At 29.6% G+C, this 18,156-nt stretch overlaps 1 protein-coding gene across 1 annotated transcript in view; it reads right to left on the bottom strand.

The window, feature by feature from the left end:
* LOC123296425 overlaps window positions 1–16,563 on the bottom strand; it is a 38,102-nt gene extending 21,539 nt beyond the window's left edge. The window contains exon 1 of the mRNA XM_044877891.1: window positions 16,455–16,563. Within this exon, the coding sequence (XP_044733826.1) occupies window positions 16,455–16,529 (75 nt within the window). The 5' untranslated portion in view covers window positions 16,530–16,563. The remainder of the gene's footprint in view (window positions 1–16,454) is intronic.
* Window positions 16,564–18,156: the final 1,593 nt, after the last annotated feature.

Raw genomic sequence — 18,156 nt, 5'->3', positions numbered from 1 at the left:
GTATTGATTTTTTGAAGGCGGTTCTATACAAAAAAAAAGTTATTTTAAACTTTTAATATTAAATTAAAAGTAAATCAAGGTAGATATAGACGACGTTCACATTCACAAAATACTGTTATGTAGTAAATTAGTTTTATTATTATTGTATAACAAAATGATATAAAGTTTACAGTATGAATATTCAGACAAAATATTTATTTGTTTTTGGTAGAATATTATACCGTGATACCAAAAAAGTTCCGCAACCCTTCAGCTTTTAAACAATTCAAACAGAGCCGTAATGAGGGTACATAGTGCCGGTGGCAAGTATATTTAGATTGCGCCTTATATATATCGGAATCGGCTCTAACGATTTTGATCAAAATTCGTGATAGTATTTAACATATGAGTAAAGGCAAAATGGAGGAGAGTCGCCATAATTGTGTCATTTTAATTAAAGAGAGAATTGAAAAAAATACACTCGAACCAGGACTCGAACCCGAACTTCTTGGATTCATGTCAAGCGCCCTACCAATTAGGCTATTCGAGTTCTAGACACGAATGCAATTTTTTCAACTCAATGAATTTTTTTAATTTGTTTATCCACTTATTTATTATTATTACTTATTATTGTTGTTCACATTTAATCATGCACACAATATTTACATCATGGTCTGTTCGACTAATTTTGATTTATAATATGTTACATACATTCGTAAACTAATTATTGACAAATATCTTGTCTAGCAATCTTAATTAAAGAGAGAATTGAAAAAAAAAGGTGTCATTTTACCTTAAAGAGTCTGTCTATTTAATTGATAAACTTTTTAAATTTCTTCAAATGATAGAGTATCAAATTAAAGTATTGATTTTTCCATACGTTTCCGAGCAAAACAAGGAACTCAATACTCTCCTAAATGATACTGGGGTATTTTGCATAAGGAACTGATTAACATTCAAAATCGAAATTTTGTTGATAATAAATAAAGTAAATAATACAGAGTAATACAAACAAAATTGGATTAAAATTGTAATTATCATTAATATATTCGCTGTTCATTAAAAGGTATCAAAAAGTACCATATTGGCAATTTTGATAAACCAAGTATGTAATCCTACTAAATATTGGTCATACTTTTCAAATTTGTGATCAAAATTAACCTAGCTCTAATAAGTTTCAAAAATTTGGAGTCTTGGTCCCGGAATTAAGCACATAAGTGGCAGCTATCGAAAAACTTGCATCTCAGCTGAAAAGGATGACCAAAAATTAGTAGGTTTCAAAAAAAATTCCAACTAGATTGTATCAAATTTGTCTGTATTATCAAAAAAATCAAATTTATTAACTTCATGACGTCATCAGAATCCAAAAAATTTAATTTTGCTCGATCACATCCAAATTTTATCCAATTTTGATAAACCAAGTATGTAATCTTACTAAGTTTGGGTCATACTTTTCAATATTAATCTAGCTCTAATCGGTTTCCAGAATGTGGAATCCTGGTTCCGGAATTCAGCCAGCACATAAAGTACTTGTCCATATGAGTGTTTCGTTTTCGAGTATTTTTATTTAAAAGTATAAATTATCTATATCGAAAATAAAGTTGGGTACGTTATTATAAAGTTTATGTGTCAACCCTAAACGCAGCTTCTGACTCCTTGAAGCCGTAACGTTTCAGAGACTCGTCACATTCAGCTCATATAAATCTGTGTCGTTTAAATGTAATTTAAGGGTTTCTGAACTATTTCCCATCACTGTACAATTGTATGTCTATTTTATACTTGTATATCAGAAAATTTATGTAATATTCGTTTAGTAGACAACAAACTTTTTTACAATATGTATCAGACGAGACATTCTATTTATTATATGCTTGTGATTGAAATGTTTTAACTTAACGTTTAATCACCCATGTTGGTATAAAAGGCTCCTGTTAACTTTAATCTGGCTCTAAGTACTATTTTTGAGCTAAAGAACTTTTCATGGTTAGTCTCCCGTCGAATAATTAAAACTTTGTAGCAGAGTCTAGGTATATAGGGTGGGTTATTTTAATCTATAATGGCTGGCAACTCGTTTCGTAGTTAACCCATTAAAAAATAACTTAAACAGAAACTGTAGAATTTGATGGGGGGCATCATGTTCTGATTGGACCTAGTTCTTCGCATTGCTTTAATAGCCAACTGAGGACTGGCTCTCCTTTAACGGGTCCTGTTTACGGATCTTCTCCCCGATCAAAAAGAAAGACTGAAACACTCAATTGAAATAAATAAATTGACTAAAATTTATTTTACAACATATTAAAAACAATCTTATTTACTCTAATAAATATTTTTTATGTGAATTATCTCAATATGACAGTTAAGTTGATAATAAATATAATATGACAATCGCTAATGAGATTATTAAAATATAATATATCTATCTATTTGTGTGTATCATATCATTTTAATATGTACTTTTTTATTGGCTTTTATTTTAATTAATAATATTAAAGTATCTCGCTGACAATGATGAGAAATTGATGACATATGTTTGGTACAAATGATGTTCCATTTAATTTTAGTTTAACGATTGATTCAAGTTTAGTCTAAACGTTGTGGAGACTCAAGTTGAAGATTGACAAAAAAGTGTTATTTCATTAGCATATATCAACCACATCAAAATGGGATTTTTATTGTCCAATTAAATTTTATTGTTTTTAATAGTTCCTTTCATATAAGATAGTGTATGAATACCAGGCTTGCTGACATTGTGAATGGTTAAATTTTTTGATTACTCCCATTTTGTGTTTGATTTGTACCATAGCCATATCTCGTAAATTAGGTCTCAGATCGAAATTTGGTAAAGAGCTTTTTCGTTCGTTTTGATCAGCTTATTACGAGAGTGAGACGTTCTGCAGTCAATAACAGAACACCCTGTATATCACATGTTTATCACCAAATATATTTTAGAGAAAAAAGTATAGCCCCTTTTCTATATTTGCTCTGTGCAAATTTTGTGATGCAGATATACGAAAATGTGATGCTACGTAAATGTACGATATGTACGTAAATCGTAAAAGATGTGTTAGATCACAAAACTTTTCGTCTTAGAATCGTATAAGGACTTTCTCGTTGATCCGGTGATTGAGGTACATCCTCTATATAAAACAAATAAAATCGAATTTTCGAAGATCAATATTTTAATGATCATGCATTCTTAATGTTTGTTATTAGCAGAAAAAAAGTATTTTTTTTTTTTAATAAAACATTCCAAAACGTTGTACAAAAGAGTATTCAAATATTTGGTATTGAAATATTTTACGCTTCTGTTGGAATTTAAATAAATAAATAATTTTAAAACAAAGTTTTGTTGTAAATCTATGTGATCCTCAGTGAATACAATACACGTATTTTATTTAATAATTGAAAATGAAGTTGTATATAAAACTTCTTTGTTCTAGGTATAATCTTGGACAATTAAAATGAAATGCTTGAATAAGTTAACTTCGGTTGTATTGTTATATTATACTAAAATTCAAAATTAAACAGAAAAGTAAATGGAAGCCAAATATTCACCTGAATAGAAATTTTGGTAGATTTGCTTTTGTTAAATAGGTTCAGTATCACGCCCTGAATGTAAATGCACAAAATCCTTACAAAAATAGGCGGGGGGAAATGCCTCTATTTTAAGGAATGCACTTTAGACCAAAAATGGTACAATTTTTTTGTAAATAATTAAATTACCTACCTTTTTTGTAAAACAATTTTTTTTTCTATTACTAACTGTACTATGACGATTTACTTATTGACTATTTGACCGGTATCTAATATTTGTTTAAACAAGAAAATGATAATAACTTAGCTTTTAAATCTACAAATTTCCTAAAACATTAACTTTGAACTTTTTTTTCTAAAATTAATATTTATGAAGTTATAACGCGTTAACGAAGTTATAACGCGTTTAATGTTTCTCAAAATGTAACTTTTATATAGGAAGAATATATTTTTTACTTTAAATTCCTCTTTTTTAATATACACCGTGTTCTGTTATTAACTGCAGAAACCTAACTTTTCAAAATAAGCTCATCAAGAGCAACAAAAAAACTCTTTTCCAAATTTCGATCTGAGCCTTAATTTGGGAGCTACAGGTATGACAAAAATTGATAAATTTGATTATTCATTGGCTGTCATTCGATAACCAGTAACCAATTATAATAAGAAGATAATAGTAAATTTTTTTTAAATAATATTCAACTGAGGTAGGGATTTTTAGAAATTATAACATGATTTGATTCGTTTATATTATTTTGCAAAAACATGAAATTATTGTACGTAAACAAATAAACTATGTGACAATGGGTGTGGTTTGCTTGCTTAGATCCAATGATAAATTGTTTACTTATAATTATTATTATTTTCTAAGAATAATAGAATAAAAATATTTAAATTATAAAAAGTGGGACAATTTAATAATTTGATACAATTTTTGTTTTTTATTATTCTGAGAAAATAATAATACTTATAAGTAAACAATTTATCATTGGATCTAAGCAAGCAAACCACACCCATTGTCACATAGTTTATTTGTTTACGTACAATAATTTAATGTTTTTGCAAAATAATATAAACGAATCAAATCATGTTATAATTTCTAAAAATCCCTACCTCAGTTGAATATTATTTAAAAAAAATTTACTATTATCTTCTTATTATCATTGGTTACTGGTTATCGAATGACAGCCAATGAATAATCAAATTTATCAATTTTTGTCATACCTGTAGCTCCCAAATTAAGGCTCAGATCGAAATTTGGAAAAGAGTTTTTTTGTTGCTCTTGATGACCTTATTTTGAAAAGTTAGGTTTCTGCAGTTAATAACGGAACACGGTGTATAATTGTTGCTTCCAACACAAGAGCATGATTTAATGTTACCGTCAGATGTTGTTTACATCGCGCTTTCCACGAATATAAGTTTTTCATAAAAGAAAAAAGTTTTGTATGGATTTCCTCTACACTCGTTTTAAAAATGAAAAGTAAATTACGTAGATCAACTTGTGATAAATGCTTCATTTGTCATTTTAAAGTACCTAAACACATTTTCGTATGCTTGGGAGTGTACCTATATAATACAAAATATAAAATATATTATGTGGTATTCACGTTAATAGCAGTATCATTATAAATAAATTTACAAAAAATTTTGATTGTATGCTATATTTTTAAATGTAGTCATACACTTTTCTTTTTTTTTTTTTATATTTTAAACAAGATAGAAGCTTTTTATTTCGATTTCTAATAAAATATTTTTACAGTGTTTTTTTGCTATTATTTTTTCTTGTTGTATGAAGACGGCGACAACGAAACGCGCGATAGAGGTGATGTATTTGGGATCCAATATTGATTCGAAGATGTCATCAAAGCTTTACGCAATGGGGTACTTGACACCTTAGTATAGTGTCTGGTTTATACAGCGGTGTCTACTTAAGTTGCCTCACATGGAAAACATTTTTAGAATTTTCACTTCATTGTGTTCCCACTCTCTGTGTACCTATATATGATAATGTCACTTTTCGAAAACTTTTCGTAATATTGTTTTACTAACTAATAATTACGAAGCGAATCAATTGCATTCTTTACTTGAATTTGCAATTTTATTTCATGCATCATTAGTCTACTGTCGTTTAAAATAATGAATGTCATTGATCGTACGTCCAAGGGACCATTGATTGCGTTGATAAAATAAACAAATAGAAAACATCGAAATGTCGTAAATTATTAATTTACGACATCAAAAAGCTATTTCGGTCATTAGATAACCTATTCATTTTATAAACTATATTAAATAAAATTTATTTTAGAACAATGGTTTTCGTTTTCTTGTTAGATTTATCATTGTTTTAGTATTTGTTGTTTAATACAGGATAAAGTTAACCATAAACTAACAGCATTCGTTGCTGTGCTCACAGGCAAAATTGTCAGAACACGGAGCATTTATTAGACATTAGGAAGCGCATCTTTATTACAAATATCGAGTGCTTCAAGTGAAATTTTCGACGACTCAAATGTCACGGGTATCATCGTGCAAAATTAAATATTTTAGTTCAAAAAGTCGAACAAGAAATTTTATCAAAATATTCCATTGTGAAAGAGGCAAGCTGAATATGATAAATTTTGTGATGATTCATAATTCGATTTATAATCTTCAACTGAGTCAGCTTGTATATTCGAGTGTTGAGTTTGTTATGACACGAACTTTGGTTTCCGCACTTTAATGTCGTATTCATCGCAGATATCACTCATGGTTTTGAAAATTTTACTGAAATCTTCTCCAACATTTTCTCTTTTTTCAATCAAAATATCTTTCGCAGCATCAGCTAGCTAAACATCCTCAAGAACCACGTTTTCTGTTTGAAGTACTCAATTCAAAGACAAAGTCAAAGAATATACCGAGCTCGAAATATGTATGGATATCTCATTCGTCAGTGAAAATAAATGGGTGCATTTACAGGACTATATTGTTAGTTCAAAATTTATGTGAGAAGATTCTCAATGGGAGGGGTTTTGACCCCCAAAACTCCTACTTTGCGCACGGACCTGTATCCAAGATTATATTGACCGATTGATATGTTTTTAATTAATGTTATAATCATAAATATAGAATGAGAAAATATAAAATGATAAATGGTATTGTTATACCATGTGTGTTATGTACTTTTATTCAAGAGGTTGGATTGTTATAAAACTTCGTTAAATGTTATCAATTGTACTCAATTTTTAAATTCTAAGAAATAACAATAGATTTTCTAGTGAATGCAAGTTGAATCTTTACAAATTTCTTACAACTTTCCAATAATAATGTAGATAACATACTGAAAGAATTTATGATGTAGGTTAGCTGTTAACCGCTTCCTTTTCTGGGTTATTCTATAGCACCTTAATGTATCCTTCAACATGTTTGCCAAATAGTTTTTAAGAATTTGGAGTTCTGGTCTCGGAGTTAATCACACAAGTGATAGCTATTGAAAAATTGATATCACAGTTGTAAAGAATGACCCAAAATTAGTGGGTTTCAAAAAAAATTCCAAAAAGATCGGATCAAATTTGCCAATGTTATCAAAAAAACGCGAATTTTTTAACTTTATGACGTCATCAGAATCCAAAAAATTTAATTTTGCTATATCACATCTAAATTTTATCCAATTTTGATAAACTAAGTATGCAATCCTACTAAATTTGGGTCATACTTTTCTTTGTGATCAAAATTAACCTAGCTCTAATAGGTTTCAAGAATGTGGAATCCTGGTCCCGGAATTAAACACATAAGTGATAGCTAGGTAAAAATTGACATCACAGCTGAAAAATGTCATAAATTAGTGCCATGTTTTCAATAGCACTCGCAAGATTGAGACAAATCGGCTTCTTTGAGTTACTCTATCGAGTAAAAAAGGTGGCTTTTGCTCTTATGAATGAAATTTTCCTCTTATTTTATTAAATCATTTCTTCTTAATCTGAATCGATTTAGACAAAAATTAGTAAATATTCTAATCGTTATGTTTTATTTCTTCGATTCTTAGAAATCAAATTGATTTTGAAAAAAAAATTTCAAGCAAAAGTTTTATAGTTTAGAGATATGCCTGTAACTCTCATTATCATTATTAGAAAATGTTATGTTTCCCAAATCTGTTTTTTTGGAAAAACTCTAGATTGCAGAAATACTTTATTAGTCATTAATATATGTACTAACAATTGACCTAGCAATTTATTAACTTTCGTCACCGAATTATTGTTCTGTATAAAGAGATGAAATAAATTGTGAAAAAATGACCGCATGGTGATTAAATTCTAGCATTGGAATGAGAGTTTTTTTAAAAATATCAATAATTTTTGGTTGTCAATAATTTTATTAAAAAAAAAAAAACACTTGTTAAATTGAAAATTTATTTTATTAATAATTTTAATGGTTTTAGAGTGAAATCTAATTAGAAAAATTGTATTTTCCATTAAAAAAAAAAGTTGGAATATTTATTGATTGCATGGGTTTATTTTGAGTGTTACTAATGATGGAAATGTATATAGCTTTTATCTGGATAATATTCTGAGTGATGTATATACAAATCGTTTCAAAAAGACGTGTAGTCTATATAGCCATTATCTAAGAATATACAGTAGCATCTTCTAAACGCCTCGAATTCGCAAAATTGCTTCTTTTCTTTTTAAATTTTCCATACTTTAAATACAATCATTTTCATAATAATTCTTCATATTGAAAGTGTTCAAATATTACAGTAAAAGATGTTACAAAAATCAGCTAATAAAAGAAAATGAAATAAACCGCTCGTCTTTTGCTAAAACTTCATGGCATGTGTTTCTTAGGTGTCAAATATCATTAGTAACGCATGAGTTAGGGACGCAAATGTTTCTATTTGTATAATAAACAATAAATTTTTAATTTAAACGATCAATGTTAAAGTTCACTTAAAAAATTAGTAAGTAGGCAACTTATATTACGTAAATGTTAAGCCATATCGAGTTTGCTATTTTATTTCAAGACAAATTGCATGGTTACTGATTCAACTTTTTTGTGCAAAATACTTTAGTTTAGGAATTCTGGATAAGGGGAGATATCAAATTTCAAAACTTGGTTGAGCAAAATTTATCATCAGTCGAGAAGTTTCCTGTCATATTCCTTTTTAATTTCGAAGTGTAGTTTCTATTGGATTTAAAATGCACATTAGAAGAGTTGGAACATTTTTTGAGACACTTTGTGTGTATGTTTGTTTATTTGTAAATACATATCATACCAATATCACTCCATACACAACTCTACTCCACTACAAATACAAGTAGGTATACAAAGAATGCGGTTGGTATGGGTACATAGTTTAACGGAGTAAAACTCGACTAAACAAAATCCACATATATATATATATATATATATATATATATATATATATATATAAATCCAATTATATCACCGGACTTTCCATTATTTTACCGTTTGTCTATAATAAACATACTCAACATAAACTTCAATATGGTTCATACATTGTATTCTAAAATACATATGTTTTTAAAGATTTTTCCAGATTCGATTGAATCAAGAGTTCCGTATCCCCTAGGGGACGTTGGAGACCACTACGTTCCATTTAATTCTGTCTTGAAGACTACGGATGACGTGGTTGAATTTAATGTTGGTCTATTTTATGATGTTATCCATATTTTTTTTTTAATTTGTAGTCCAATACATGCCCGAAAAACGAATCCTAGTATTGGAAGTAATAAATGCTAGGAATAACTGATGCTCGGTTCCCAAACAGGAATTGTTTGCCTAGAAGTACTTAGACGACTCCAGCTACACGGGGCAGCTGCCCAGACCTATCCAATTTCGATACGTCCACATACAGGGGTACATGTTGAGTACATTTTCTGATAAAAATTTGGTCTATGATATGTAACATAGAAAATATTATAGAATAATTTTATCTCCGTATGTCATGAAAATTCTACTTTAATCAGCCGATGTTGATGCAGTGTATTTATCGAGCGAACTCGTCTCACATACGACAGTGACTGGCGTTTAAACACGTTTCCATTACACTTACAGAATCCATTATAAATCCATCTTCATCATTCACATAAAATTATATATATATTCTTCTGTATTCTATCCTTTCTCGAAAAAATCTGGTTGTTGGCACATACAAACACTGTTTATGGATAATATGAGTTTGGATAAGTACATAATACATAGAAATACGTTGTTTTTAATAAAATTACAAGCTGACCTGTACGTAGGACGTACATTCAATACTACCTGCATTATATCATACAGACACTAATCCTTTTATTTTATTCATGGCTTAAACCGTCTGAATTCGACATACGAGGAGGTTCGATAAACTAATTTCATTTTAATGAAAATTTAGTTTAGTCCTTAAGGATTTTATTTAAATAAATAGTGTTAAGGATGTATGAGCATGGTAGTGGGGGCACAAATTTAAAAATAGATATTTTCAATTTTGATGATAAATTTATATTATTACTTGACGATATAAGACGAAAAGTAAGAATAAAATTTTTCGATATCTGGCTTAATTTTCAAAATATCGAAAATTGAAAATTTTGTTTAATTATTTAGCTTTCGATATTTCGAAAACCAAGACACATATCGAAAAATTTTATTCTTATTTTTCGTCTACATTCATGAAGTTATAACAAAATTCATCATCAAAGTTGAAAATAAGATAAAAATAATTTCAACTCTTAATCTACCCTGCTCTTACATCCCTTATATGGACGGTGACACTTTTTTCCTTTTCTAATTCATTGCTAATATGTTTACTTTCTATTAAAAAGTTTTTTTTAAATTTGTTTTCATTCATTCCAAATGAAAAATATCAAAAACTTCCAAAATATGTCGTTTTTTGAGATTCCTCCATAAGAGCCAATGTATTTTATATCGATTTTTAATGAATTTTTTCTTAAAAATTTGCACGGATACCTAAGCTGAAATTTTAACCACATATTCTTTGAGTAAAAGACTACCTACAAACAAATTTTGAGCCTTTAAATCAAACATTGTTGTCATGCTCATACATCCTTAAAGTTATTTTATAAATAAATAATTGAACTTTATGCTGTTTGTTTCACTCGAGAAGGGTGCCTAACAATGTTTTTGATAGTACATTTCATAACATTTCATAAAGTGTGTGATTTTGAAAACACGTATATGGAACCATTTCTTTTTACTCCAACGAATCAAACGAGCTATCACACGTAGTTTTACGATCAATATTTCTATATTTCACGATACTGGAAACTGTTGCTTTAGCTATAACTTTAGCTAAGTAGGTATTTTTTGTCAAGATCGAAAATTTTCTTCATTGTATTTTTTGTAAAATTGTGTAGGTGCTACTTACAAAGTATTAGGTATCATTATTATTATATACACATCCAACCCTTTCTCTCTTTTCGATACTGAATACTAAGCTTATTATGAATATATAAAAAACACTTTTTAACCAAAAAACCGACTGCATTATTTGCTCCAAATGAAAAACAATTTTTCAATGAAACACTTTTTTATTTCTTCACTATAGGTTAGCTCGAATAATTTGCCTATCAGTATCCATCGAAAAAAATTAGTTTTTGAATATACAGTCAAACCTGGGTAAGTGAGAAAACTCTATAAGTGAGAGTAATACCCAAGACCCGTTATTTTAAGTTCCCAAAACCTCTATTAGCAAGAAACAGAAACCTCTGTAAGAGAGAGTCGTTTTTGGCTCATGGAACCCCGTAAGTGAGATTGCTACTTATCTATACCTCTATAAGCGACAGTCGAGCTTTATTTATTTATATTATTTAGGAAGAACTATTGCTACAATAAAAATATATACATGCATAAAAGACTTGTTATTGATGCGTACCTCTATAAGAAAGAAACGCTACCCATGTATCGGCATTAACGAGAAACTCGGGTTAGTAAGCGAAGCCTCTATAAGCGAAAATGAGATTGTGCTCCCTTGAACTCTTGTTTATCCAGGTTTGACTGTATTATATTATCCTAGACACACATGACTTCTTTCACAACCAACAAGGCAGCCAGGTGTGTTTAACAGTAGTCATTACAGGTTTTTTTAGAAACTGGCATTGTACTTCTTCAATAGCATGTGAATATCAATACTGATATCCTCCTGTTTTCATTTGTAGTCGGTAGAAAATGATGATAGCAGACTAGTAAACTTTATATAAATATTATAAATATAAATATTCTTTGTTATTTATATCCCACGTCAGAGTGGCGAGGATATAATAACATGTTGTACTGAAAAATATAAGAGATGATACTATAAGTTATGTGATGATTATAATACATCTCTGTCTTAGATATTTTACTATCCGTTTCCGCAGGGTCGGATCTACCATTAAATAATAAGTAAGACAAATATCTACAGTATGTATATGATTTTGACAAATTGTGTTTACAAATTAACTCTGACATTGCTGACACTTACCACGTGAGATAAATAGATAAAAATTAAACAAACAGGTACATGTACGGTAAAAATTGCATGGCGTTTATTACAATGATTTTTCATTATACAATTTGTAAACCATATCGTTAGCTATTTATATTATATGAAGTAAGAAGAGTTCTTGTATGTATATGTGTATGCATGCAGACGGTCTGACTCATCACTTGAAGTTGTATACATACAATACCAATCACACACAGTAACGTATAACCATAGCAGACATAACACATTCACTCTTTGTTTTATACATGAGAGCGTCTATAGAAATTATTCTTAATTCATATATTTTATCAACATAGTTTTGAAATATTTGTGCTTTTGATTCGGAAGTAATGATCTACAAAATAAGTTTATTAAAATAAAATTTAACTGGAACCTTTTTTCAATGTAATTTGTGCCATTCTTTAATAAATCCTAATAATAAGTAATCATACCACTTTACGAATTTTCCAACTTACTTTTACTAAGAATTAGGCATTTGTTATCCTAAACAGTAATCTTTTGATCAAGTATAAAATTTTTACCTAATTGAAACTGCGAAATTTTTATTTTATAGAATAGTAGGTATCATTCTTTTTGTTTTTACCTGCTTTTTTTACCAATCTGTCTAACCAATAGGATTATTTATTTACGCGTCATAAAACTGATCAATAATGGTGAAAATCGAATGAAGTTAATAATTGCATATCATATCAAAGTACATATTCTTTTGTACTGAAATTCAATTGCAGATTTATTATATTTATAAAAATACAATACGATTTTCTTAAAACCCTCTAGACATTTACATTGTATAGACATTGCATAAATTTTCATATTTTAAACCAATGGCGCTTTTCTTTATTTTAAACAGCAAATATGTTTTCTATATTTTCAAAGTTTTATTTATGTATTTTTTTGAACCCGACAGCTTCAAACGTATATACCTACCTTTTAGCTTCAAACGTATATACATCAACCCGATAGCTTCAGACGTGTACAGAGTGTCCCGTGACCTGATGGATATAACTTATGACGGTGTATGGCCCCAAAAATAACAGTCAAAATGAGTAAACTTAATAGTAACGATTGACTAATTCCTAATAAACAAGTGTTCTTAAATGTACATCGTCATTTGGCAGAAAAAGATAATTTTCCTGCAGAACGTCTCGCACATGTACGAAGAAAAATAATTAATTAATAAAACATAAAACTACTTTACTCAAGAATGCCTTTACTTTATTGATTAAATTGAATAGTAGCCATAAATCCATAAACTATTGGCTATTGGACTAAATTATAAAAGGCATTTTCGACTTAAAATATTCCAAAGAATGCGCTCTTAATCTATGCCCATCGAGTCACAGACATTCTGTATATTAATATTTTTTATAAAATAAAATTTTTTTTTTTATAAATAAAACTCACATTTTCACGTTTGAAATTTTTTCAAAGAATAATGTTGTCTACGCTGTTGATATATGAACTGGTGAAAAGTGATTTAAAACCGTAAATCATATAAAAATGATATACACCTACCTGAATACGACCACCATCCGACTGAACGTAATTATTGCTATGTGTTTATTGTAGAATACAGATTGGCACTCAGTTTTTTTTTTTTAATTTTTATAACTAATTATTTATTTGCAGGTTGATATCTACAAATACATCACACTATGTAGCAAAACATTTTTGGCGGTGAAGCGTGGGTCGTAATAACTTTCATGGTGTTTTAATTCAGTGTAGTTAAAAGGTCGAAAAAAATCCACTTTTCTCTATAAAAATTTGGTTAAGTGATGAGATTTGTTGGCATTTGTTGCTTAATAGATATGCCAACAAAATTGCCGTATTTGGTCTGAGAAGTAACCAGAAGACACTCTTAGGACCTGCCGTTACACCCAGACAACAACAATTTGTTGTAGTTTATGGGCCGGTGGAATCGTACCTCCATACGTCTTTGAAAAAGAGGCCGACCGAAACGTAGCTGACAATGGCGATTTAGTAAACAGTTAATTTCGCGATAAAAATATGGCTTTTCTTCGTTTTAATATTGTTTTAAGATATTGAGATATGGGCATGGATATGCAAATTTGAGATCCAAGCTAGCGTATCCAACTTTTTTTTGGAAACTAGTAGACCTATTGTGGTTCTATGATGCCAAAAAGCGAGTGTATGACGCGGAATAAAGTAGATAGTTTCATAAAATAAAGTGTAATAATTGGTACAAACCATCCGGTAGCTTGTGCATTATACTCATTATTAACCTCGCAACATGTCGTTGTTTGTATTCTGAGTCTAATTATTTTATTTAGTCGTATTTCATCGAAAGTATAGACTTATCGCAAAGTATTGAAGGTCAAAAGAGGGTGATGATGTTGCGTTATGAATCCGTTACATGACCCGTATAACATATTCAGCGGCAGCGGCTTTCATTAAGTCTGAAATTCGGTAGGGAAAATTATTTATTAGGTAGTTCAATGTTATAAAAGAATGGGCTGATTTCAGCAATTTGGAGGAATTTTTTATGGCTTTGAACTTGATTACAACCTCCCAAATAGAACTACAAAGTTGAAAATTGGTATGTAGGTTGGTTTAGTGTCAAGGATATGCCTTTTAGAACCAACTTTTTAGCTTTCCTTCCCTCTTTTTATGCCGAAACATTCTGTTACTTTGCAGTTTTTATGCCTATGAATTTGAAGGGTGTAGATAAAAATAGTTTTTTTTATAGACAATATATAATGAGGCGGGAATATGACTATAGTGATGAAGTTCTGCTGCTCACGAGTTTTTATATGATAGTTGCTGGATAGCTGGGAAATCTATGATAAGGTTGTGCTTATTAATCATTGGTATGTATATTTTATAATAATTTGTAGTGTAAAGATAACTATAAATAATAATATGTTAATTAATTCAATGTGTTAACAAAAATTATTCACTTTTTATTTATTTTATTTTAGGATTTTATTTCATCTGCAGAAAGGAAATTTATTGCACTCATCTGGAATCACAAGTATAGACCCAGGATTAGCAACTGAAATCATTAAATTATTACCGTGGATATTTACGAAAATAATACAAAATAAAGATAATTTTTATTGATTAATCTACTCATTTATTCATTTTTTATATATAATAAAAATTATCTTTTAGCAATAGTTGTTATTCAGGCTTAGAAGTAAGAGCACTACTATCACCATCAGAAGGAGCATCCCTATTATCTAATCTATTTTTGTCGAATGAAGCTATTTTTTAGTGGGCAGTTTTAAGCGATGGCCAATGAAATGAAGTTGGACGAAATAGTCTTTATATTTAAAATTGCAATTGCCCAGCGAATTGGGTGGGTAGAGTTTTTGAGATATCGCAATGTATGGATCGATTTTAGACCGTATATCAAAAAATATTCGAACAGTCAACAAATGCGCCCGATTTTTGTACTTTTTGGGTCTAAATTACCTTTTATACTGAGTTTTATCAAAATTGGAGATAACAAAATTTTTTCGATTTTTTGCAATTTTTTAAGGGGTGTACCCCTTTGAAAAATCGAGAAAAATTCAAAAAAAAATTTTGTTTTGGAATTTGATGAAACTCGGTGGATGGAGTGATGTAATGATTGGAAGCAGAGTTTCTGAGATATCGTAATATTTGGATTGATTTTAGTCCGTATCTCAAAAACTATTCGACCAGTCAAGAAATTAACACGATTTTTGTACTTTTTGGGTCAAAATTACCTTTTATACTGAGTTTTATCGAAATTGGAGATAACAAAATTTTTTCGATTTTTTGCAATTTTTTAAGGGGTACGTACCCCTTTGAAAAAATCGAGAAAATCGGGAAAAAAATTTAGTTTTGGAATTTGATGAAACTCGGTGGATGAAGTGATTTTGATCCAAAAAGTATAAAAATCTGGTTAATTTAATGATTAGATGTAGAGTTTCTGAGGTATCGAAATATTTGGATAGTCTTTGTTTTAAAAAGGAGAAATTGTCCAGCAAAGAGAGCGGGTATCTGCTAGTTTTACATTAATTTCCTAAGGCAAAACAAAAATTAAAAAGAAATGGGAAATTAATAAACCGAAGGAAAATTTGGATGGCTTAGTTGGGAATTTCGGTAACAATGCTCACATAAAGAATGAGAGTTGGTTCAATTCATTTTACAAGAAAAAGATAACACTATTATAAAGTACAAAATTTAAAAGAAAAACTATCATCTTTTTATTAAATGAAAATGATCAGCTAAGTAAGCGGACAAAAAGGTTCATTTTTGTACTACTGCGGTGCTGGGATCTTAAAAATATTATCGGATAAGATTAAGAACTTTTAACCTGAAAATTTTGTAATAATAGCAAACAATTTTTGGCTTTTTTTAACACTATTAAATACTTGAACATGCTTGTTTTAACTTTTTGAGTAGAAGCATGATTTCATGAAAAACAATAAGACAATATTAGTTATTTAGAAAACTCATCAAACTAACTTACCGTTGTATAAATACCACTGGCATAGCTTCCTTTTCGTACTGTTCTCCAACAGCAACAGGATTGTAGTATTGCCATATTGACTTAATATTATAAACTCAAATATATTTGATTTTTGGACTCCATATTATATTGAAAATAGTAGATTATAATTTACTTTTATTATTCAAGTAATTGATCCTCGTACGCCTACGGCTGGTCATTTATCTGTAATTAACAAATTTTATATGTAAGATTCTTGTATTTAAAAAACAGTTTCAGGATACTACAGAGTTCTTAGAAATTTATTTATAATTTAAAAAATTTTTCTTTTAACTTGCTTTTAAAAATTTGACTTGAAATTAAGTTTTATAGAACGAATTAAATATAGTTATTGTTCCCTGTATATATGAAATATATATCATGATATACTAATTTTAGTCCTAAGTTTGTAACACTTTGAAATGTTGATGATGCTGAAAAAAATTTTGGAATAAGTTTTCATGAAATCACCTAACTAGTCTAAGTCGCCATATCAATCACATTATGCATGAGAGACATTGAAATCGCCAAACGGGTCATTAGGAACATTCTTTATCTTAGAAAAATTCATTGTTCTACTAAAATAAAAATAATTTATTTGAAAATCTTTCGGTTTTTCTCCTGTCTGAATGTAGATGGATGGACAAAATTAGGTGCAAAGTGGGTACTTCGCTATGGATCTGTTCATGGTTTGCAATGCAACAATGCCGAAAAAGCCTTCTCGAAGTTATCTCTGACGTCAATGTATCCCTGGTTGAGATAACGAAATCGAATCTTTGTGAAACGGAAGATAGGAAGACATTTGCGATTAGTAGTAAAATTATATTAGGCATTACAGGTAATCTTTGTGTAATACAGCGGAACCTGGTTAAGTGAGACACCTGTAAGCTTGCCTCACCTATAGAGGTTTTCTACTTACCCAGTGTCTCACATATCCAGGTATAAAGAAATATCTGTCTCATTTACAAACGGTTCCATTAATAGAGGTCAGAATACAGGTTATTTCAGTTATACCGAGCCTTCGGTCGAAATCCTGTGCATTTTCTTTAATCATCGGTCCACTTACATCGAAACGTTTTTGTTACGAAGCTGCTTGACCTATGTTAGCAAACACTATTCAAGTTCAGCATATTCTGATAAAAGTACACGTTTCTGTTTTCCTTCCCTTCAGAACATTTTGATTGAATTTTATCTGTATTCTGAATTATTCTATAAAGAGTAGATTTTGGCACATTAAGTTCGACAGAGGCGCCTGTCGTCTCACTTTCATAAACAAATATTAATTTTCGTTTTTCACGTATTGATAACGATTTAAGCCTTCGTTTGGGCGTATTTGAAATAAACATCCGTATGATAGTAAAGCAAAACTGAAACTGAAGGTCATTGAGGCTAAAAATTAGTTGAGTCTGGAATTCTGGGTAGACTAGTCAGTTCTCAGTTACAAAGGTTAATGCGTATAAAATTCACTACCTGTCTCAGATATAGAGGTAACTATGACCGAAAGAATGAATCTCAGATAAAGAGGTTTGCTTCGTCTCACTAACAGAGGTAATTCAGTGCCAAAGTGTTGGGACCTCAGCATGAGTTCTAGTTAGAGAAGTTTTTCATTTATTAAGGCCCCACTTAACCAAGTTCCACTGTACATAATATATTATAAAAGTTGTAAAAAGAGAAATTATTGAAT

Source organism: Chrysoperla carnea, chromosome 3 (assembly GCF_905475395.1).
Source record: "Chrysoperla carnea chromosome 3, inChrCarn1.1, whole genome shotgun sequence".
In the NCBI taxonomy this organism is placed as follows: domain Eukaryota; kingdom Metazoa; phylum Arthropoda; class Insecta; order Neuroptera; family Chrysopidae; genus Chrysoperla; species Chrysoperla carnea.
The sequence above is the reverse complement of the archived record's forward strand: the minus strand, read 5'-3'. Positions and strand labels throughout refer to the sequence as shown.